This window comes from Ziziphus jujuba, chromosome 8 (assembly GCF_031755915.1).
Source record: "Ziziphus jujuba cultivar Dongzao chromosome 8, ASM3175591v1".
NCBI classification, from domain to species: Eukaryota; Viridiplantae; Streptophyta; class Magnoliopsida; order Rosales; family Rhamnaceae; genus Ziziphus; species Ziziphus jujuba.
Genome location: NC_083386.1, coordinates 20,021,460 through 20,047,464, shown reverse-complemented (window position 1 = coordinate 20,047,464; position 26,005 = coordinate 20,021,460). Strand labels below are relative to the sequence as shown.

At 36.4% G+C, this 26,005-nt stretch overlaps 1 protein-coding gene across 1 annotated transcript; it reads right to left on the bottom strand.

Moving 5' to 3' along the window:
- Positions 1-665: 665 nt before the first annotated feature.
- Positions 666-2,614, bottom strand: LOC107413810 (uncharacterized acetyltransferase At3g50280). Its single transcript, XM_016021853.4, has one exon. It carries the CDS (start codon positions 2,407-2,409, stop codon positions 946-948), a length of 1,464 nt encoding a protein of 487 aa, XP_015877339.3. The 5' UTR covers positions 2,410-2,614; the 3' UTR covers positions 666-945.
- Between the last annotated feature and the right edge of the window lie 23,391 nt (positions 2,615-26,005).

Below are 26,005 nucleotides of genomic sequence, written 5' to 3'. Positions count from 1 at the left end.
TTATTGCATACTTCAAAATAGCATTGCAAAGCATGATACAAGCTATTATAAAAAAAAATATATATATATATATATAATCAGATTGAAACAAAGTCTTTAATATGAAAATTCATATAAGAATTTTTTTTTTTTAAGTTATTCAGTAGCATCAAATGTTAAAATTTTAAATTGTATTTATTAATTATCAGATCTTAAAAGATTATATTTTCTAAATATGATTTTAATATATAACAAAATTTATATTTTATTATTTTTTAAATTTTAAATACTAGTTTTTGATATTATCCAAGAATTAAAAAGAAAGAGAGAGAGAGAGAGCTAATTTCTTATCGGGATCTCTAATAAATTTTCTATCTTAAACACATTTATCAACCTATCTCTTCCAAAAATATAATTGGAATTTATATGAATCTTGATAAAATTTATTTTACTCTTTAAAATTTTATTAGACGAACATAAAATTTTAAATTTATTTTTTAAAATATCTAATAAAGTTACCATGAAAAATTTATCAAAATATCTTTTTTTTATATATATATATTTATATAGTGATATATTTATGAAAAGAAATTAGGGGATGTAAATCTACAAATTCTTTATTTTATCAAACTGCGTATATGTGTATGTGTGTGCATAGATATATATTAAAATCTAAGACCAAAGTCTAACATTAAGAAATCAGAAAGTATATGATATTAAGCAAAAGTATAAAAACAAGTAATATTACAAAAACATAAAATATGTCACAAAGAAAGAAAAACATCCCCAACCTCCCGGCTGAAATCAAATCGTTCAGATGGCTTATTTAAACACAAAACACAATTGAGCGGTCCAATTGTCATCATTATCGTCACTATAATCTTCAACTAGAGTCCATATAGTATTGAGCATGGTAAAACCGCACTCAATCATAACCGTCACAGTTCTCATCAGAACTCGGCTCCTTTAGCTCGATACGTATTGCATGAATTCAAAATCCGACTCAATCTCCGCCATCGTCTCCGGGGACAAAACGACCTCCAGATCAACGCTCCCACCTCCTTCCCTCCCCGGAAACGCCGAGATCTTGCCGTCGAATTTGTTCGCCCTACCGCTCCGAACAGCCATCGGTCTTCCCCACCCGAAATCGTTGTCGTACATCGGGAACCTCGGTGAGCTACCCATCGTGATCGACGCGCCGTCGGGATTCCCTAAAGGAAAACACCTCGGATTGCTTTCCCAATCCTCTACGAACCGGCGCACCATACCGCTATCGTGTGCCCTCACGTTCTTGTTCAGCTGCTCGGCACACCATCTCAGATCCCGAGACAATACGTCACTCGCTGACGCGTAAGTCGGTACACTTTGAATTGCGTTCCCGAAGTAGTACGGATCAAGCTTCGGTTCCAGTCTCTGCCTGCAATTCACCGCCATCCGAAACGTCGTCACTTTGGAGCTAGGAAGCTTCCTGGCACGCGTGACCGCTCGCCAAAGAAGCGCGCAGATCGATTGGAAAGATGAAATCTCAGCCGTCGCTTTGTTTGACTCAATCTCTGCTGTTTGCTGTTTCGCAACGACGCCGTTTTTCAACCAGTTCTCAATCAGACTCTTCATCTTACCGTTATTTTGAAACGTGTCGTTACTGAGCTTCCCCAAAATTTCAACGGCGGTGAGTTTGTCGTCGTCTTCGTTGTCTGTCCATTTCTGGTTGTTTGTTTTCGCTTTCAGCTTACGAATCGCTTCCCTGCTGAAGCTAAATATTCGCTCGCTCAACGGCTTGTCGTTAGAGAAGGTAACTTTAGGTCCACCTTCCGGCAATTTGAGCACCGCCGGCGAGATCAACACCGATTGGCGGCTAAATTCCGGTTGCTTCGAAATCCTTTTAACTCCTTTACACTCCTCAGCGAACGTGTTGAAGAAATTCCAGAAAGAGGTCCCATCGACGACTGCGTGGTTCACAGCGCATCCGATAAAAACCCCATCAGCAAGCTCGGTAACCTGCACGGCCAAAATCGGCCTGAAATGGCCATTGTAGCTGACAGTTCGATCGAAAGCGAAGAATTCCTTCACACATTCAGGAACATGGACAGAACCCAGAATGTCGCGGATGTATATATGGCCGGCATTGGCGTGAATGAAGTCCGCACCGGCATCATTGCAGGTTATATAGACATGGCCATCGGAGTCGGTCGTTAACCGTCCGGCGAGAGGCGGGAATTGAGATAGAGTTTGAGAGAGACCGCGCTTCATAAGAGCGAGGAAGGAGTCGACTGGGAGAGGAGGGCGAGTGAAAAGGCCACCCTTTTGGATGTACTGGCAGGAGAGCATGGGGAGGTCGGAGACGGAGAGCTTGAGGTCTCCAAGAGTGGAGTTCCGGTCTGGGAAGACGGTGCATTTGGAAAGAAGAGTTAGAGATGGTGAGGAAGGCATATTTATTTGTTTTCTTTTTTTCCTTTTTTTTTTTTTTTAAGGGAATTTGAATTTGCAAGAAGAAATTGTCTCACTGACTTTGAGTGTGGCCTCTCTCTCTCTCTCGCTCTTTCTTTGTATATATATCTCTTGGGGAGTGGAAGAGTGAGGAAGTGAGGTTGTAGAGTAGGAGAATGGTGGGTATATATAGAGGAGGGGAGGAGGGTTGTATAGGCATATGGAATTTGGTTCATGCACTTGCTGAGGTGGTTTGTTGCTGTAGTTAGCTTAGAACCCTTAATTTAGTGATTTCGTTGTCGTGGGTTTTCCATTTTTTTAAAAAAAATTATATATGTTTTTTTCATAATGGTCAATGGTCATGCCTTTTATTAATCATTCATTCATTCATATTTTATTATGCTCCAATTTTTTTTTATTATTTTTTTGTCTCCATTTGTATTGGACAAGTGATATAATATTTGATTTTTTTTTTTTATTTTGTCTTCAATTAATGTAATGTCATTAAATTTTAATTGAAATATTTATTTTTATTATTTTTATTTTAAAATTTTAAAAATAAATTTTTTAATAATAACTATTTAAATTATATATAGGTATCATTAATGATTATCCACCAGTAATAATATGTTTTTCTAAAGAAAAGGAAACAAAGTAATGTGATCTCATGTTACATAAGAATGGAAATCTCACTTCATTTATTCTTCAACGAAAATCCAAAAAAAAAAAAAAAAAAAAAGGACTTTCATTCATATTTATCCTATTCAATTCGAAATCAATGCATTTTCCCTATACGATAAATTAAAGAATCCAAAAAAATATGAAAAAAATTATTATACTTAATAAATGGATCTGAACCTTACCCTTTGTTTTTCTACCATGTTTGTGCATACATCCTTGTTTTGTTTTTTTTTTTTTTTTTTTTTTACACTATGTTAACAACATGCTTAACATAATTTATTTGACAACAGTCCATTGTGTTATTAATACATGGTAGTGCTTGAGACAAATCAAGTGCAACAAAAATAGAAGGAAAGAAAAAAGGCATATTGGATCTAATTCATGAGAAATACATCAATATATATCTGGGGAAGTATATATGGAAAGCGTTTAATTTATCTATAAATTATTGGTGGATTTTAATAACTTACCGACAAGATTAAACCATTTATAAAATGAATAATTTTGATGATTATTTTTTCTTTGGCTCAAAGAATGTTTTTGATGATGTTTGAATTTCGGTGAACTAATTTATTGACGTTAGATCAGCATGTAATAATTCTTCACAAGCGTTTTTTTTTTAAATATTATTAAGTAATTTTAATATAGTAAGTACTATTAAATTATATTAACAAAAAAGCAAAAAGAAAGTTGAAGATAATAATATAATCTCGCTTGAGATGAAGCTATAGCCCTCAAATTTTTTCCATTATAAACTCCAACTCTGCATCAAAATACAAGCCCTACTGGCAATAAAATATAAGAGATATATCTCAAAGAAGGTTCAAGTTGGTTTGCGAGTTGGTATATATATTCAAAGTAGAAAACTTTGTCGGGTGGAAACGTTTGGAAGACCACTAGTAATTTCCATTGACCATAGTTTTATTTTATATATATATTTTTTTCCCTTTCATGTAAACCAATAATAACCTGACATGAAATCTGCTAAGTTTTTCTGTTATTCGACCTGTGATCTATGTGAAAAAGAATCGTACCCTGTAAAGGAAAGAGAGATAGAGCTTATTCATTTAACTTGTGAGCATATGTACGCGCGCATATACATTGAAAGAGTAATTCGAAAGAGATTATTCATTTAACTTGGTAAAAATCTATCTGTACAAAGAATCCAATAATTTGGCCAAAATTAATGCTTTTAAAAGTATATTAGTCACTTTGTATGGATAAAAACAGGCCCACTTGAAAGAAAGAGTATTTTATATATTTAATAGTTATACGTTTACAGCATAAATCTCACGACTTACAGGATTGTACAGTATCAAATTAAAGTACATAGGTGCTACATAAAAGTTATGAAGTGTCTTTATTATATCACTTTATCCACTGCATACAAAAATTAACTAATAATAAAACCTTAGTGGAAACTATGTTGAAAAAACATACTAATTGAATATTTTTATTTAATTATATATACACTTTTTCTTCTAAAAAACTAATATTAAAAAGTAATCTATTAAATGAAATTGACTTATCACTTACACTATCATGAGTTAAGTAACACACTTGAGAGAATCATGAATCAATGATTGAAAAATAAATGAATAAAAAAAGCAAGCCCTTTTACAACAACCAATTAAATTGTCATGTACCATTTAGATCACCTTACGCTTTATTACCCCAAGACAAATAACATTTTTCTAAAATTTTTTCACACTTGCATTTTATCTATTGTTGAGATCAAGGATTAGCTATTTTTTATTTTAATGAAAAATAGAGGTTTATTAAAATATTTTCAAGACGCAAAGTTGGGGCTCACTTTAATAATCTCATGGAGATTTTTTTCTTGAAAATGTGAGTCAGATAGATAGGGCAGAATCCACCGGTTCACGCCTTGAACTACACAACGGGTATACAGAGCAGATATGCATGCCTGCCTGTGGTATCCAATCGATATCATTCTTTCTGTCTTTAACCTTTGGATTGCAGATTTGCAGTCTAATGTGGCATGCTTTTGTAGATTGATTCGTCAATCACAAACAAAAAATAAAAATAAAAAGACAAAAATCTGGTTTGAGTTTGTTTAAGATATCAAGAATTTTTTACATTCATTGACTTATATTATACGTGAATCATTTATATTGTTTGAATTTATTTTTATGCATGATAAAGATACGATGATTAAATAATTTTGTTCCAACCTCAAAAATAGTCCATATATATTTTACTTAATATATCAAATAACGAGAAGATTGTAGATTTTAATTTGATCCAACAGCAAATCTTTTGGTCGGTGAAGTTCTGCAGAGTTTGAGATCCTAATCACGATCATTTAGTGCAAGCTAATATGAATTCAGCCACATATATCTTGCTTTACTAATGGTAAATTAGAATGTCGAACATAAACGGAATTAAAGAAGATATGTTATATGATATGAATTAATTAATTATTAATAAGGAAAACATGTAATAAGATGTATTTTGAACAATACTAGATGCACCATCTAATCTACTAAGTTGTTTACCAAGTGTACAATATCATTATTCGAATAATTAATATTTAGTTACATTTATTCTTTAAAAGGTTGATTTATTCATATTTAGGTTATATTAATATATTAATTACTCATGTTTTTATTCCCATAAATTTCCTTATTTGAACTTTTAATAGTATTATTTAATTTGAGAGAATTTTTGTATGTAAGCATGACTTAGTGGTAAAATCATGGAGAATACACCTTCAGATATTGGGTTTGACCACCTTCGACTAGGCATAGGTGAAATCTTCCATCTCTATTAGTTTAAAATATATTTATAATCCTGTTTAAAAATTAGTCATCTCCAATATAAAATAACAAAATAGAGTGGTGGCTTTGGAAGAAGCATGACTACTTGCAATATTTATATATATATATATATAGTCATTCTTATTGGACAGTAAGTTATCTTCTTTTTTTTTTTTTTTTTTTGCTTGAATTAAAATTTGACATCATATAGTAAACAATAGTTACATACAGTCTTTAGTTGAATGATCGCAATTTGATTGTGTAGATATAATAGTTGTGGATAGCTGTTATCCATCAAATAATAAGAGGGGATTTCCTCCACAATAATATTTTCATATATATATATATATATATATGTATGTAAACATATATAACATATATATATATATATATTTAGCATTTAGTAGTTTCATATATTAAACATAACCTTATAGCGAAGTGACATTTATTAGTAAATAAACAACTTATAAATCCCTTTATGGCCATTTATTAATTTTTACTAACTCTTTAATTTTCATTTGAAATCAATACTATTAATTCGTCTTCTCCTTCACAGGGGGAGCGACATATATGCATTAATGGTGGTTAGTAATAAAATGATTCACCAAAATAAATTTACCAGAAAACTTCGTAATTAATTGACTTGACATGAAATCTTTTATTGAGTTGAGTTACCGATCTATTTAAGTTTATATTTATTCCTCAATCATTAATCATTGCCACATTAATTATTATATTGCTTAACAAATTTTATTCTAGTTAAACTATTGCAACTTTTCACATTATATGTATACGTTTCTACCTGTCACAATTTTTAATTATTACTTGCCAGTTAGCTTTGTGCTGAATTTAATATGTAGCTTAGAGAAGATTCCATGACATAAATCAATTTAATGTGTTAGAAATTATTTTAATTATCCAAAAATGAGTAGCGCCGACTATTAACGTTCTGTATGTGGCTGTCATTCTCCAAATCCCCAAAAAGGTCGGCCCCAAGAATCTCAGCCGTCTTGTGCCCAAAATATTAATACTCAAACTATATCTTAGTTTTAATTATTGTTTATTAAATTATATGATATTTCCAAACCATTTATTTATTTTGTTTTTATGAGCATGAATATAGTCCATAACTTATGTTCGAGATAACCTGATAAGTAAGATGGTCGGTCTATTAAGTAATATAATGAGAATCTCCTCAAACCGCCAATTTCTGATTTGTCGGTTTGTGAGCTATATAAAATAGCAAACATAGAGCACATTTGTTATTTATACAGGTTGCAAAATTAATGTATTTTAGGCTTTGTTAATTGTTTGACTTTTTTTCATTGCAATGCCCATTGGTTGCTTTGGAGCTGAATTATAAATATATAAAATATTTTGTGTATTCTATTTAAAGTACTATGGAGGGAGTGAAGTGGGAGATTGTTAATTTGTTGCAGCGTACCTGGAACTTTAGCCACGTCAATGACAGTTCAAGACCAACTCTGAGCTGCGTAGGAGTGAGCGTGAAGCAGTGAACCTTGAGATGTGCCACGTTTTTGACAGTTGGGTAACAACCATGCATGTAAATTGAACTGCCTACTCTTTTTATTTATCTATTTATTTATTAATTCCAAGAAATACCCAAATACGTACCCATCCTCAGTTGTCAGTCCTATGGTCATTAAAAAAATATATAAAATAAAAAGTTCACTTATAATGTAAACAATTTCACATATAATGTAGCAATCCGTACCATAAATTAATATCCAAATCTTACATGTTTGATCGGGTTTAATTAATTGAATTGTGTATGATTTAAAAGATTGATTTTTTATATGATTAAGCTTTGATGTTAACCATTATGGTATTACATACGCCTTATTAAAATTAGTTCATACAATGAAACATTAAATTTTGAATCAAGTTTAAAATATAAGAAATTGGGAATTTATATGCTTTAGTTCTAGTATTAGTATTATTTTAAAAGAGACATGTGTGTGTGTATATATATATATATGGGGATATGCTTACATGGGAAAAAAATCAGTAATAAAAATATCGGTATCGATAAAAATATTGATGTCGGTGCAAATATTGAAAAAATTATAAAAACTATAGATATTTAACTTCAAATATAGATTTTTGTATATAAAATATATAATATAATAAAATAAAATAGAGAAAAAAAATAATTAAAATACAAATGTTAACAAAGCAGTCAATAAATATTAAAAATTATTGTATATAAAGTAAATTTAGTATTTGCTGGCATTAAGATATGGTAAATTTGATTAATAATATTAAAAATACATGAAGTGTTCAAATATAATTCATAATGCAACATCAATACAACAAAAAACTTTTTGATGGTTCCAATTGATTATCATATACAAATGCCTGATGCACGTTACAATGGACATTCTAGCTCATTATGCTAGAGGAATTTTTCACGTAATTGTGGATTTGTCAAAAATATTTTTCTTTATCAATTCTAACTATCTATCTAAGTAGAGGGTAATGTAGATTAACCTAAGGAAAAGTATAGTATTTGGTTGAAGACATATGATAACTAAAAACAAACAATATTCGAGTCTTTTTTTTTTAGATTATGTGATCTCATATGACTAATTGGATATACAGTTAGAATCTTAGAATTTTCATAATAAAAACTAACTAGTATACTTAAGTTCATTGTATCAATGGAATTAGAAAGACAATGCTCCTCAAATTGATTCATCATGAAAATTCCTTGCTACCTTCTTAAACCATGGCTTATTGTTTGAGCCTTATGATCAAAATCTTGTATAGCATATATGTATTGATTTTCACCAATAAATGAGCTTAATGGTTACTGACTTTGTTCTTGACTAAAACTTGACATTTTTACTCTTTTCTTCAATGTACTTTCAAATAATTTTCGTCATAAAATTACTCAAATAATAAAAAAATTTAATGCATAATCGAAAAGATTACAATTTTGCCAATATGTTTTGATAACACCAATATTTTCCATCGATGACCAAATTTCCATTGACATTTCTAGCAAAATCTACATGAAATCCTTAGTTTCCACTAACAACTTCTGATATTAATGACATTTTTTGACATCATTGATATTCCCACCAATAACTTTTATAGATATATCTTACATGCCCTATATGTGTTGAAGATACGGAAATTCTTACAATGTCAGAAAACTATTGACAATATTGATGATTTTTTCTTCCATGGGAACAACTTTACAATAACCAAAATACCCACAAAAATCCCCAAAACCCATGGACAACCCCCCTTCTCCTCTCTCCCTACTTATAAATTTGACAACTAGTACCTCTCACCCACTCGACCCAACATTTCCAATGGAAATTGCCTAAAATCAACTATTAGCTTACAAAACCGCCCAGACCATCGTCCAGCTCACCTCGAGACTGATTGATCGATTAATTGAATTTCATGGTGAACTGCTGTTGGACACATCATGATCAATGTTTGGAAGCTGGTAGTCAGTGTTATCCAATTTGCCATATTCTAGTGATTTTCAAGTCGTGGCTTCAAGTCCTCCCCCTTATTTACCCCTTCCATTTTTCTCAATTTATCATCATTTAAAAGATCTATCAATTGAAATTTAGGCCATATTTTTTAGTCCATTTTCATGTTATCGACGACATTGTTAAACCAAGGTGAATATGACATCCTGTTACCAATTCCATGGGCTTTCGATTGATTATGGTTTGTCAATTATAATTGAGTTTTAGGTAACTATGCAATCTGGATCAATTTTTATAAACAAACGATAAAATTAGACTAAATTTGGACAATTTAGAATTATATCTTGTCGTGAATGTGTTCCTAAAGGTTATCATGTGCTAATAGAAAGTTCAATTTCATAGATTTCACTGTAGGTTGAAAAACCCAATTTTGCATACCGAGTTCGATGGGTTCACAATATAATTGATCCATTTGGTATCCAATTTCTATAACTTGGAGTTGTAGAATTTATTTTGAGTACCTTAGGCAAGAACCAATGTCTTCAGTAACATTTTTGGAAACATAAAAAATATTTTGTTATATGTTAGGCTTTTCTATTGAGCTTGGAAGCGATACTTGAGTTGAGGAAGATTGATCATCATTTGTATTTATGAGTGAAATAATTTTCTTGAAATAATTTTGGGCTTGATAGTAATTTAGTAATTTGGTTTTGAATTTCAATATGCAGCTCTATTAAAATTATTGTTATATTAGATAGAGAGAAAGAGAGGGAGATAGAGATAGAGAGAGAGAGAGAGAGAGAGAGAGAGAGAGAGAGAGAGAGAGAGTCAAGCTCATATTAGAATAACTTGATGGTTTTTTAACATTAGATCTTCCTTAATTGGTCTTTGGATTACATTAAATATGGGTTTACTGATATGCTAAAATTCTATTTAGAAAATGTAGACCTTATCGAGATATAATGATTAATGAATGTAATTTTAAATCTCAACCATTGATTTCAATCTAAAGGTTATCAAAGGAAGCCTTAACTTTGGTTCTGATATTATGAACCTGATTTGAGGCAAGCTATATATATATTTTCATTTGTGGATTGATCAATGCCTATAAATATTTCTAGAATTTTAACTATGGTATTCAAATAATTTGAAAATTATTTGTGTTGATGGTTTTCAAAGTCATGGAATTGCATTATTGTATATGCGAAAACAGAATTTTGGAATGCTAGTTTATTTGGAATGGTTTGGTGAAGTTGAGAATTGATATTATGGAATATATAGATATGGATTATATGTTTAATTATAATATTGGATATAAATAGGTTAATGTACCATCCAGTGCTAATGAGTACTCTTGATATTGATTATGGCCATTATATATGTTTTATCATCTTCTACTACAAAAAGTAAAGATGAGATCCACTATGATAGCTTTAGGACACTAAAAATTGCTATGAGTTTCCACCCTCTTCCATTGTCAAATGTGGTGCTTTGGTATACTAATGACCATTTTGTAGCAGTAGGTATATATAATGTGGTATATTGATGGTAACTTGCTACATGAAAAAAGTTTACCTATATGTATGATATGTTTTGTTTGAATACCTATATATGGTTTAGGCAAACATTTGCAGCTCTATAATTCTTTTTACAATATAAGTTATATTATTCTATTTCATCAAATATTAGTTTTATTTAAATAAGTTTTTAGTGTCAAGTATATGGGCTCTGTAAAAAGGTTTTAAATGAAAACCTTTCAAAATGTGGAAGTGTAATATTTTAAGAAAAAGGAATTTCAAAGGTTAAACATTTAATTTTTTAAATTAATTAGTCTCCTCATCAAGATATCTTTATTTTATATTTTATTATTTTTAACTCATTCCTTAGGTTCAAGTAGTTAGTTGGCAGCTTACATTGTGTAGCATTCTTCCAGCTTTTCCCATAGCAATAGTATCTAGCTTCCATTGTATTTTATCTTTATTTATTCAGAATATTTGTCTAGCATGTACAACTTAAATTTATAAATTACTCTTTGATATAAATTATGGATGTACTAGTAACTCTAGTTGTGTATGTTTGGTGCTAAAAGTGGAGTATGAAATTGGTGGTAATGGTAGTTGTTACTATTGAACTATAGTAATGAGATTTGTGTTGTTTTGGATATATATATATATATATATACACACACATTTGCAGTGTTTTATTTGTAGGAAAATTTTTGGATTGTTTATATTTTAGGGGAGGTTTGACCAAATTTTCCATAAGAACTGCTCGGTGGGACTTCCTTATATAAGGCTATTCCAAGAATCCTGGAGCAATTCCTAAGGAAGGTCTAGTCACACTGTGCTTGTAGGTTAATAATTATGTGTAATGTAAATTGAACAAATTGTAATATTTTTTGTTCCACTATAAATGATTCATTGCACCAATGCATTAACCATGTTTATATACTATACAACTAAATTTTTCTCAGATCGATTTGATGCTATTACTATCAAAAGTTTATTTTCCAAATCTTAGATCACTTCTAAGATTGAAATTTAAAAATTCATCTATGGTCACTTGATTATCTGCAAGGATCACTTTTGCCCAAATATATGTTTATAAGGTTCTATTTATCAAAGCTTTTATTTCTATTTCTGCTTTTTTAGAAGTTCTTCCTGAAAAGTTATTCTTTAGTACTTTGGTTGAATACTCTTCTTGGAGGCTTGAAACACCTTTAAAAAATTATCAAAATACTTAAGGAAGTTGTTTTTGAGCCTTAAAATCCAAAAGCAGCTTCTTAGAAGTTATACCAAACATGGCTTTACTATAGATATATATATACATAATATATATAGTCAAGACTAAATTAGATTGACCTGATAATTTTAGCATCATATATTCTACACTAGCTTTTATTATATCAAGGAGTAGAATTTAAAATTCGATTATTAACCAAATATGAGTTTAACCTTTGTCTATGGTTGTTGTAGATTGTTAAAAAAAAAATTACCAAAAACAGTGCTGAAACAACAAATAATTTTTTGTCAATCTAATAAGTATTTATTAATTGTTATTTTGAAATTGCTAAAAGTTACAAAATTAAATTTTGAATGGTTGGTAACCTACTTAAATGTTATATTTGTATTTTCAATATTAAAATACTAGTTCTGCTTCTAACAGAATCTCAAAAGCTACCCATGGTTGCTTTTCAAATAACAGCTTATGGGAGGAGTTAATTATTTAAGAATCTATAATATATAGATTTACAAAACACTTATTTTTCTAACAAAATTCTTATATATATATATATATTATATTTTAAAGGGAGTCCCCGATTTGGGACGGGGTGTTACAGCCTTCCCCCCTTACAAAAATTTCGTCCTCGAAATTTCCGTGCGTCACTAGAACAGATAAGGGTTCTGATCACGCACTTGCGCTTCGGGCTCCTACGTCGCTTCCTCGACTAAGTGGTTCCTTACCAACCAATCCATGCCCAAACTTACTTCAAGTCCGAATAGATCCAACAGGATCAGATCCGCTTCCATCACTTGATCTTCGATGCAGAAGAAACATTCCTTGATTAACTGGCTAGGCCACAAGGATTCTCCTACAGGAGTGGCTATTTCTAGCAAACATTCTAAAGGAGTAGGGGTCATACCGACCCGAACGACAGACTCTCTTGAGATGAACGAATGTGTTGCTCCCGGGTCTATAAGTACACATGTGTCATTACCAAAAATATTCAAAGTACCTGTGAAATCGTCGGGCGTAGTCCTGGCTCCCTGCTGCGTCATAGCAAACACCCGGCCTTGACTTGTCTGCTGGGGTCTCCTTCCTCTACCTCGACTCGATCCTGCAGACGGCTGGACTGATCCCGAAGAAACTCCTACTGGCTGACTCCCCTGGGAACTCTGTCCTGGAAATACTCCCGTATGCTGTGTCCGTCGACCTGCTCCTAGCACACTGCCGCTACCATAAGGGCAATCCCTCCTTATGTGGCCTGGCTGCCCACACCGAAAGCATAAACCATCCATCTGACACTGCCCAGAATGATTCCCCCTACAAAGTGGACAAATCCGCGGAGAACCAATGCGTGACTGCTGGTACGAGCTTGTATCCACACTGATCGAATGGCGAGTTGGCTGGGGCATACGATAACTATCTCTCCTCTGGAATCTGCCTCGTGGGCTTAACCCATCATTGTCTGAGCCTGAACTATGGCTTCTTTTAGTTGCCCCCTGTTGAGGTACTCCGCTATACGAACCTTCGAAAGATCTGCGCCTTGAGGGTCTGCGTATCTCCTCCTGTCTCTCTAGCTCGAGCGCTGCATCCCTGGCGGACTGATAGGTGGGATGTACTGATCCAGAAAGGGTGTAGCCGATGCTCTCTTTCAATCCATCTATGAACCTCATCTTCTTCGTGTGATCGTCAGGAATCAGGTGCATGCAGAATTCTGATAGTTCCCGGAATCTCCTCTCGTACTCGGTCACTGTCATGTTCCCCTGTCGCAGTTCCTCGAACTCTCTCCTTCTTGCCTCACGATAGGCAGGAGGACAAAACTCAGTAGAGAAGGCAATCTTGAACTGATCCCATGTATGCCTTCTACGGGTCTTCTCCATCTGCCACCACTTCCGGGCGTCTCCCTCTAACATGAACCCAGAAATCCTCACCATATCTTCATCGGGGCACTGCATCCCCTCTTCCAAGATTTTCTCCATGCTGGATAGCCACTTCAAGGCTGCTGCTGGGCCTTGGCTCCCATCGAACTCCACGGCTCCTAAACGTCGAGCTTGATCCACAGATCGATTACTAGAGCTTGAACCCCCTAAGGCTCTAGTTAGTTGAGAGACCAGATTTCTAAGGCTAGAACGACTTCCGGAACTCTCAGCAGAGCGTTCCCGAGTCCTACGTGTGTCCCGCCGACTCATCGTAGTAGATTCTGAGGAAACAAACAAGAGTTTAGAAACAGGGAAACAGGGACACTTAAGCACGATTACGAAAGGAAGGAATTTACGGATGGGCTGTACAGCAATGCACAGTCCCTTAGGATTACAAGAACCTATGCTCTGATACCAACTGTCAGGACCCGTCCAGAATTCCTTCCCCGGAACCCTAGACAGCCCTGATCCCAGGGAAACCCTACCGGACCCTCCAAAGGAAAATCCGACAGAGCCTCCCCTAAGGGATTTACTTACCACAAATTACCTGCACTGAAAACACACTTCTAAAAACATCCCCTTATTCCTCCCACAACTACAAACTGATTCCACAAATTCCAGCACTTCTCAAAGTAACAACAGTCCAGTGCATAAATAAAACAGAAGTATTCCAATAGTATACAGAGCTTTAAGAAGTGCTAAACAACAGAAATACAACAAGGCTGAAAAGAAATAATACACTGAAATGAAAGAGTACAAAGAAACTTCTCGAAACACAACAGCAGCGGAAAACTTGGTTCGCTCCGAAAGAACGTCTACCACCACTTGCACCTAAGGGAACGAAATTTAAGAGTGTGAGATGCTAATCATCTTCGTGAGTAACCCGAACTACTGAACACCTTTTGATAATAATAATAAAATAATAATAATTAAGGAGTGGAACAAATACCAACAATTAATAATAAATAATAATAACCTTTGGAAAATAATGATTTCCCTCAAAACTCTCACCAATCGCTCCGTTTGAAATGTTCCCATTTTAAAACCTTTTCGCAAAACCCAATGTGCATACCTCCCAAAAACCAAGGGATTAAATAATTTAACAACAACAATTAAATAAATACATACCCCAAATATATAAGAAAAATATAATAAATTATAATAAATAAATTTTGAACACCTTTGGGGTTTAAACCATTATTTGCAATTACACCGACAATTACACCTGACGCACCACACCATATACCGGTGATGCCCTCCGATACCCAGCGTCCCGAGCACCGACTGGCGGGAGGTTAAAGAGAGAAACCTGCAGTGGTCACTTCGGCGTCCCGACAGTACCGACTGCTAAAAACCATCACCCGGCCAAGGAGGGGGGCGGCTGTGCGCAACAATAACCTTGCCTGCCCACGGTCCAATGGCAACTCACGGGTGAAGTAATAACCGCACGCTAAACCATATAATAACCGCGTGCTAAACCACGTGTCCATACACCATACACCAGAACACCAATACTGTATGAGTGCGTCTAAAAATAAACATAAACAACCAACCGTACCGTTTTTCCAAAAACCACCGTGGGAAGTATACCAAAATTTCACAAAACACCATCCCACATATTTTATCCAATCACCCGGTACGAAACAGCGATAACAACAAACCACAATTTTCTCGAAATACAAAGTGCAACCATAAAAATACCGCGGGCATAATTTATAAAATTTAAACAAATATTTTCGTAAAATATTTAACCCAATTATGCCCGGAAAATCAATTTAAAAAAAAAAAAACACATACAAATACTACCAAAATACACCTTGCTCATGCATAATAAATAATTTAAACCACAATAAAATTCATACATAAATCACACCACATGAGCATAATTTAAATACTAAATTAAATACCAATTAAATTTAATTAATTGCCCAAAATAATTTTTGAAGGTGGGTCACTCACCTGGAGAGCGCAAATCAACTAAGATCCTCCTCGGGATCCACTCCACTACTCGCGCGTGCACCTAAACAATCACAGTGCACAAACCAAAAATATTAATATTTTATTCGGGTAATTCCCAAATAGATACCCGGGGAGCGAACACCAAGCGAAATCTAAGGGTTACGAGTTATATACCGAATCGAAGCTCGCGTGATGAGGATCACGGATTCGGTCTTACTTTCCGGTGATCGAACCCGACGGGGTCGGAATCTCGCCGGAAAGCTTTCCGAGTTTCGACTCCGCAATTCTCCCAAACCGTCGCGAATTGGCGGAAACAGAAGTCGGATTTGGGTTCAGGAGGTTGAACACTGCGGACTGGAGCTGGCCGGAATTTTCGGGTACTCGCCGGAACAGTATTTTCCGGCGGGCCGCCACGCCACCGGCAACGGTCACCGGAACAGTATTTTCCGGCGGTGGCCGTTGGCTGTGAAATTTTGCAGATTTGTAGATCGTGAGGAGAGCAATCCAACGGGACCGACGGTGAGCAAAACGGAAGTCGGACGGCGGAGAAATCACCGTTTGAAGATTTTCGACCCCTCGCCGGAAAACGCTCCGATCCCGGCGCGTCGGTGGTCCGATGGCCGTGATTTTTGGTGGGTAGGCCGGACTTGAGGAGAGGATCAAGGCTGTCAGGCGCGTGTGGCCGGACAATGGCCGGAACAGTGCCGATTCGCGGTGGCCGGCGGTGGAGGGGGAAAAATCGCCGCCAAACTTCGGACGTCCGATCCGGGCGCGTCCGGCGGCCGTTCGCCGTGAAATTTGGAGGTTTTGCCGGAAATGAGGTGGGCAAGCTTTCTGTCCGGCGCATGTACAGTAACTCGGCCGGAACAGTGGAAAACTCCGGTGGCCGGCGGTGGCTCTCTCTCTCTCTTTCTCTCTCTTCCCCGGGAATTTTAACAAATAAAAACCCTTGTGTAACACTGTTCATGCCACGTGGACCAATCAGAAACTGACACGTGGCGTTTCACTGTTCACCGACCCAAAAAAAAACATTAAAATAATACGGTATCCGGTAAACTTCTAACGTCCATAACGTTTTAACCGGATGTCCGTTTTGAGCGTGCCGCTAGTCTGTGAACTCGTATCGACGAGCACTTCACAACCATGCATGAGTCAAAGCTCAATTCCCCATAAACAAAAAGTCAACTCCGGCACCCCTTGGACAGTTTGGACCGCAACTTGTTTCGTCCATAACTTTCAAACCGTAGCTCCGTTTTCGACGTGCTACCAGTCTACGAACTCGTGGCATCGTGCACTTCGCCACGGTACCCTAGTCAACTCAAAATTCTCACCGAGTCAAAAAGTCAACTTTTGACCCCTTTGGTCAACGATCAACAGTCAACCTCGGTCAACGTGCACGGATTCCGGTGCGATTTGGGACGGGGTGTTACACTTGAAACACCTTTAAAAAATTATCAAAATACTTAAGGAAGTTGTTTTTGAGCCTTAAAATCCAAAAGCAGCTTCTTAGAAGTTATACCAAACATGGCTTTACTATAGATATATATATACATAATATATATAGTCAAGACTAAATTAGATTGACCTGATAATTTTAGCATCATATATTCTACACTAGCTTTTATTATATCAAGGAGTAGAATTTAAAATTCGATTATTAACCAAATATGAGTTTAACCTTTGTCTATGGTTGTTGTAGATTGTTAAAAAAAAAATTACCAAAAACAGTGCTGAAACAACAAATAATTTTTTGTCAATCTAATAAGTATTTATTAATTGTTATTTTGAAATTGCTAAAAGTTACAAAATTAAATTTTGAATGGTTGGTAACCTACTTAAATGTTATATTTGTATTTTCAATATTAAAATACTAGTTCTGCTTCTAACAGAATCTCAAAAGCTACCCATGGTTGCTTTTCAAATAACAGCTTATGGGAGGAGTTAATTATTTAAGAATCTATAATATATAGATTTACAAAACACTTATTTTTCTAACAAAATTCTTATATATATATATATATTATATTTTAAAGGGAGTCCCCGATTTGGGACGGGGTGTTACAGCCTTCCCCCCTTACAAAAATTTCGTCCTCGAAATTTCCGTGCGTCACTAGAACAGATAAGGGTTCTGATCACGCACTTGCGCTTCGGGCTCCTACGTCGCTTCCTCGACTAAGTGGTTCCTTACCAACCAATCCATGCCCAAACTTACTTCAAGTCCGAATAGATCCAACAGGATCAGATCCGCTTCCATCACTTGATCTTCGATGCAGAAGAAACATTCCTTGATTAACTGGCTAGGCCACAAGGATTCTCCTACAGGAGTGGCTATTTCTAGCAAACATTCTAAAGGAGTAGGGGTCATACCGACCCGAACGACAGACTCTCTTGAGATGAACGAATGTGTTGCTCCCGGGTCTATAAGTACACATGTGTCATTACCAAAAATATTCAAAGTACCTGTGAAATCGTCGGGCGTAGTCCTGGCTCCCTGCTGCGTCATAGCAAACACCCGGCCTTGACTTGTCTGCTGGGGTCTCCTTCCTCTACCTCGACTCGATCCTGCAGACGGCTGGACTGATCCCGAAGAAACTCCTACTGGCTGACTCCCCTGGGAACTCTGTCCTGGAAATACTCCCGTATGCTGTGTCCGTCGACCTGCTCCTAGCACACTGCCGCTACCATAAGGGCAATCCCTCCTTATGTGGCCTGGCTGCCCACACCGAAAGCATAAACCATCCATCTGACACTGCCCAGAATGATTCCCCCTACAAAGTGGACAAATCCGCGGAGAACCAATGCGTGACTGCTGGTACGAGCTTGTATCCACACTGATCGAATGGCGAGTTGGCTGGGGCATACGATAACTATCTCTCCTCTGGAATCTGCCTCGTGGGCTTAACCCATCATTGTCTGAGCCTGAACTATGGCTTCTTTTAGTTGCCCCCTGTTGAGGTACTCCGCTATACGAACCTTCGAAAGATCTGCGCCTTGAGGGTCTGCGTATCTCCTCCTGTCTCTCTAGCTCGAGCGCTGCATCCCTGGCGGACTGATAGGTGGGATGTACTGATCCAGAAAGGGTGTAGCCGATGCTCTCTTTCAATCCATCTATGAACCTCATCTTCTTCGTGTGATCGTCAGGAATCAGGTGCATGCAGAATTCTGATAGTTCCCGGAATCTCCTCTCGTACTCGGTCACTGTCATGTTCCCCTGTCGCAGTTCCTCGAACTCTCTCCTTCTTGCCTCACGATAGGCAGGAGGACAAAACTCAGTAGAGAAGGCAATCTTGAACTGATCCCATGTATGCCTTCTACGGGTCTTCTCCATCTGCCACCACTTCCGGGCGTCTCCCTCTAACATGAACCCAGAAATCCTCACCATATCTTCATCGGGGCACTGCATCCCCTCTTCCAAGATTTTCTCCATGCTGGATAGCCACTTCAAGGCTGCTGCTGGGCCTTGGCTCCCATCGAACTCCACGGCTCCTAAACGTCGAGCTTGATCCACAGATCGATTACTAGAGCTTGAACCCCCTAAGGCTCTAGTTAGTTGAGAGACCAGATTTCTAAGGCTAGAACGACTTCCGGAACTCTCAGCAGAGCGTTCCCGAGTCCTACGTGTGTCCCGCCGACTCATCGTAGTAGATTCTGAGGAAACAAACAAGAGTTTAGAAACAGGGAAACAGGGACACTTAAGCACGATTACGAAAGGAAGGAATTTACGGATGGGCTGTACAGCAATGCACAGTCCCTTAGGATTACAAGAACCTATGCTCTGATACCAACTGTCAGGACCCGTCCAGAATTCCTTCCCCGGAACCCTAGACAGCCCTGATCCCAGGGAAACCCTACCGGACCCTCCAAAGGAAAATCCGACAGAGCCTCCCCTAAGGGATTTACTTACCACAAATTACCTGCACTGAAAACACACTTCTAAAAACATCCCCTTATTCCTCCCACAACTACAAACTGATTCCACAAATTCCAGCACTTCTCAAAGTAACAACAGTCCAGTGCATAAATAAAACAGAAGTATTCCAATAGTATACAGAGCTTTAAGAAGTGCTAAACAACAGAAATACAACAAGGCTGAAAAGAAATAATACACTGAAATGAAAGAGTACAAAGAAACTTCTCGAAACACAACAGCAGCGGAAAACTTGGTTCGCTCCGAAAGAACGTCTACCACCACTTGCACCTAAGGGAACGAAATTTAAGAGTGTGAGATGCTAATCATCTTCGTGAGTAACCCGAACTACTGAACACCTTTTGATAATAATAATAAAATAATAATAATTAAGGAGTGGAACAAATACCAACAATTAATAATAAATAATAATAACCTTTGGAAAATAATGATTTCCCTCAAAACTCTCACCAATCGCTCCGTTTGAAATGTTCCCATTTTAAAACCTTTTCGCAAAACCCAATGTGCATACCTCCCAAAAACCAAGGGATTAAATAATTTAACAACAACAATTAAATAAATACATACCCCAAATATATAAGAAAAATATAATAAATTATAATAAATAAATTTTGAACACCTTTGGGGTTTAAACCATTATTTGCAATTACACCGACAATTACACCTGACGCACCACACCATATACCGGTGATGCCCTCCGATACCCAGCGTCCCGAGCACCGACTGGCGGGAGGTTAAAGAGAGAAACCTGCAGTGGTCACTTCGGCGTCCCGACAGTACCGACTGCTAAAAACCATCACCCGGCCAAGGAGGGGGGCGGCTGTGCGCAACAATAACCTTGCCTGCCCACGGTCCAATGGCAACTCACGGGTGAAGTAATAACCGCACGCTAAACCATATAATAACCGCGTGCTAAACCACGTGTCCATACACCATACACCAGAACACCAATACTGTATGAGTGCGTCTAAAAATAAACATAAACAACCAACCGTACCGTTTTTCCAAAAACCACCGTGGGAAGTATACCAAAATTTCACAAAACACCATCCCACATATTTTATCCAATCACCCGGTACGAAACAGCGATAACAACAAACCACAATTTTCTCGAAATACAAAGTGCAACCATAAAAATACCGCGGGCATAATTTATAAAATTTAAACAAATATTTTCGTAAAATATTTAACCCAATTATGCCCGGAAAATCAATTTAAAAAAAAAAAAACACATACAAATACTACCAAAATACACCTTGCTCATGCATAATAAATAATTTAAACCACAATAAAATTCATACATAAATCACACCACATGAGCATAATTTAAATACTAAATTAAATACCAATTAAATTTAATTAATTGCCCAAAATAATTTTTGAAGGTGGGTCACTCACCTGGAGAGCGCAAATCAACTAAGATCCTCCTCGGGATCCACTCCACTACTCGCGCGTGCACCTAAACAATCACAGTGCACAAACCAAAAATATTAATATTTTATTCGGGTAATTCCCAAATAGATACCCGGGGAGCGAACACCAAGCGAAATCTAAGGGTTACGAGTTATATACCGAATCGAAGCTCGCGTGATGAGGATCACGGATTCGGTCTTACTTTCCGGTGATCGAACCCGACGGGGTCGGAATCTCGCCGGAAAGCTTTCCGAGTTTCGACTCCGCAATTCTCCCAAACCGTCGCGAATTGGCGGAAACAGAAGTCGGATTTGGGTTCAGGAGGTTGAACACTGCGGACTGGAGCTGGCCGGAATTTTCGGGTACTCGCCGGAACAGTATTTTCCGGCGGGCCGCCACGCCACCGGCAACGGTCACCGGAACAGTATTTTCCGGCGGTGGCCGTTGGCTGTGAAATTTTGCAGATTTGTAGATCGTGAGGAGAGCAATCCAACGGGACCGACGGTGAGCAAAACGGAAGTCGGACGGCGGAGAAATCACCGTTTGAAGATTTTCGACCCCTCGCCGGAAAACGCTCCGATCCCGGCGCGTCGGTGGTCCGATGGCCGTGATTTTTGGTGGGTAGGCCGGACTTGAGGAGAGGATCAAGGCTGTCAGGCGCGTGTGGCCGGACAATGGCCGGAACAGTGCCGATTCGCGGTGGCCGGCGGTGGAGGGGGAAAAATCGCCGCCAAACTTCGGACGTCCGATCCGGGCGCGTCCGGCGGCCGTTCGCCGTGAAATTTGGAGGTTTTGCCGGAAATGAGGTGGGCAAGCTTTCTGTCCGGCGCATGTACAGTAACTCGGCCGGAACAGTGGAAAACTCCGGTGGCCGGCGGTGGCTCTCTCTCTCTCTTTCTCTCTCTTCCCCGGGAATTTTAACAAATAAAAACCCTTGTGTAACACTGTTCATGCCACGTGGACCAATCAGAAACTGACACGTGGCGTTTCACTGTTCACCGACCCAAAAAAAAACATTAAAATAATACGGTATCCGGTAAACTTCTAACGTCCATAACGTTTTAACCGGATGTCCGTTTTGAGCGTGCCGCTAGTCTGTGAACTCGTATCGACGAGCACTTCACAACCATGCATGAGTCAAAGCTCAATTCCCCATAAACAAAAAGTCAACTCCGGCACCCCTTGGACAGTTTGGACCGCAACTTGTTTCGTCCATAACTTTCAAACCGTAGCTCCGTTTTCGACGTGCTACCAGTCTACGAACTCGTGGCATCGTGCACTTCGCCACGGTACCCTAGTCAACTCAAAATTCTCACCGAGTCAAAAAGTCAACTTTTGACCCCTTTGGTCAACGGTCAACAGTCAACCTCGGTCAACGTGCACAGATTCCGGTGCGATTTGGGACGGGGTGTTACACTTGAAACACCTTTAAAAAATTATCAAAATACTTAAGGAAGTTGTTTTTGAGCCTTAAAATCCAAAAGCAGCTTCTTAGAAGTTATACCAAACATGGCTTTACTATAGATATATATATACATAATATATATAGTCAAGACTAAATTAGATTGACCAGATAATTTTAGCATCATATATTCTACACTAGCTTTTATTATATCAAGGAGTAGAATTTAAAATTCGATTATTAACCAAATATGAGTTTAACCTTTGTCTATGGTTGTTGTAGATTGTTAAAAAAAAAATTACCAAAAACAGTGCTGAAACAACAAATAATTTTTTGTCAATCTAATAAGTATTTATTAATTGTTATTTTGAAATTGCTAAAAGTTACAAAATTAAATTTTGAATGGTTGGTAACCTACTTAAATGTTATATTTGTATTTTCAATATTAAAATACTAGTTCTGCTTCTAACAGAATCTCAAAAGCTACCCATGGTTGCTTTTCAAATAACAGCTTATGGGAGGAGTTAATTATTTAAGAATCTATAATATATAGATTTACAAAACACTTATTTTTCTAACAAAATTCTTATATATATATATATTATATTTTAAAGGGAGTCCCTAATTTATTTAAATCAAGGATAATTATACAGAAAAAGCTTAAACACTAGATAAAATAATAATTTAGTAATTTTTTAAGATTTTAATAATTTCCTGAAATCAATATACTCCACTAATACTTTTTCAAATATTTGGTAGCCATTGAATTAATCCAAATACTTATGAAAAAACTTTTGATCGTAAAGTTATCATAGTATCCTTGTAGGAAAAGGATTGCATATGTTTTACTTTTTTTTTTTTTAATGCTAAATCAGTATTTATTTTACCATACACAGTATATTGTTCTTCATTTTTTTGTTCAACTTAAATTTGGATAATTTCATTTTTTTTTTGTATAAAATATATATGTATGTGCATATTTTTACCCTATAGAAAATCGATTAGGAATTTGAAAAGTAAAGGGAAGAATAAAACATTCAATCATCCATTTGGAAATTATATGTCAGTCAAAACCTATTGGATACGGTCAAAAATGCAAAAACCTACTCTCGAAGGTTGATTATGAAACTGTAAAGATTAGGGTTACTAATTCTTTTTAAGCCCAAGAAAATATTCTTAATGGAATATTTAGGTAGTTATAGAAGTACAATTTTGCACTACCATACTCCGATTATCTTGATCTAAATCCTTGTAAAACAATGAAAGCATGAAGATCCTTATGGTGTCAATATGGTAATGTCTTTGGACACTATGATGCTCAGGTCAGATAGTGTTCTTTGAATGCCTAAAGCTAATAAGAATAATATATGTTGAATACCTACCTTGCGTGCTGATTAGTTATGCTTATATTGGCATTAGGATTCCTCGGTCCTTCAGAAACCTAGCTCACCAAAAGCCTCATAAGTTTGGACCACAGAGTTAGATAAAGAAACTAAGATTTCCTTATATTGCTGATGATATTCTCAAGTTGATTTGATGGAATTAAATAATTAAAATTTCTTTAATGAATGATATAACAAATCTTTCAATACTTTCCTTAATTGCAATAATAAGATAGATGAAATTCTCTTTGTTTCGAGCTAGAACAAGCTAATTTTATGCTGATCAAATTACACTTCAAAGCTAATTAACGTCGACCCTATTCTACTAATCATATAGATTGATCAGACCAAACTCGTTGGCTCCAAAAATATGAACCTATCATCGCCTCAATTATATTGAACTATTCTATCCTTTAACTCAGTCGTACCTGAGGCTTATCGACTTGGAAATATTGGGTCTTACACTAGTAGTCTTGCTATATCAGACTTTTCTATCTTCAAGCTCAGTAAAGAACCTTGGAACAAAGTATACCCATATAGTCAACCTTCCACTACTCCAAGTGAAGTGTTCACTTGGTGAAGTAGTCTGATTTCAAGATAAAAGTTGCATGGTTTCCAAAAAATTGCTTAATCATCACTTGGTTGGCTTGTTTAAGATATTTTGTCTGATACACTCACTACATGTCGAAGCTCTTGTATATCTCGAAGCCTTAATTACTACTGCATCTTTCACTTCAAGGGTCTTTAATTTTATGCAGTTGATTGAAAACTGAATATTTGAATAACAACTATTTAATCCCTCTTATTTAACTTGAAATACACGCTTCTTCTTCTACTTCACACCAAAAATTCTCAAAGCTTCTCAAATCAAAAATCGATTTTCCTTTGACAACCAATAAAAATATTGCTCATATTTTCATTCAAAATTCATTTTTCGTCAGTTCTAGGTCTCCAAATCTCACATCACAATGCCTTGGTCATCATTTTTTAAGATTATTTGTCAAACTAACCTTCCATTCGAGTGTTCATGTTTTTGCTCTTCTAAGTTTTTAGGTATTCTTCATCTTTTTATTCCTTCTAAGGTTAATTATTTACTTTTTTACATCCAAAATTTATTTGAATCTTGAAAATTGTTGTTTTATATAATTATTTTTCAAGCTAATTTATTTGGGAGAAACGCTTTAATTTTAACTAAACACAAGATGCCTTCTGATGCTTCTAGCCCTTTTGGATTTGTGTAAACAAATAGACAAGTATCACTCATCTAGGATAAGACCCGTCCGATTTCCTAAAATTCATAGATTCTGAGGTTGAAAGTACCTCTGACACCACATATGCATCAATAGATAATGTACATAGTCCAAGAAGTGTATAATTTCTTGCCAAGTCCTCAAATAGATGTGAGTAAGTTTCAATCCATACCATAGGAAATTTAGCTTTAGCTTATCCCGAGAAATTTCCTTTAAACCAAGAAGGAGGTGATGATGAAAAAAATAAATCATCCTTTTCCCTGATGTGATTCCGCCCGAGCCCGCTCCACCGATAACCCACTGGGGTGCTGAATCGACACGGATGAAGACTAGGCCAATCAAAAGAGCTCAAATTAAGAGATTTAAGGGCAACCTGGGAGTATTTATACAGAGGTTAATCAATCTCAACAGAGCTTGTTCATACTTGAAGATACAAAGCCTATTCGAAGCATCCAAGTGGTGGAAGCCGATACGGACCCGGCTGACGGTTTTGATACATTTTTGGAGTCTGGGAAGCATGAAATGGTTCCAATGCTTTATGGGTTCAATACATATGCCTAAGAGGTCATGGAATCAAGTTAAAGCAGCCTCAAATGCAATCAAAAAGGGCTTGTACGGATACATTTTTGGAGTCTGGGAAGCATGAAATGGTTCCAATGCTTTATGGGTTCAATACATATGCCTAAGAGGT

What these genes read in the sequence shown, in the direction of transcription:
- LOC107413810 (XM_016021853.4), bottom strand. Translation starts at nt 2,409, where the DNA reads ATGCCTTCCTCACCATCTCTAACTCTTCTTTCCAAATGCACCGTCTTC.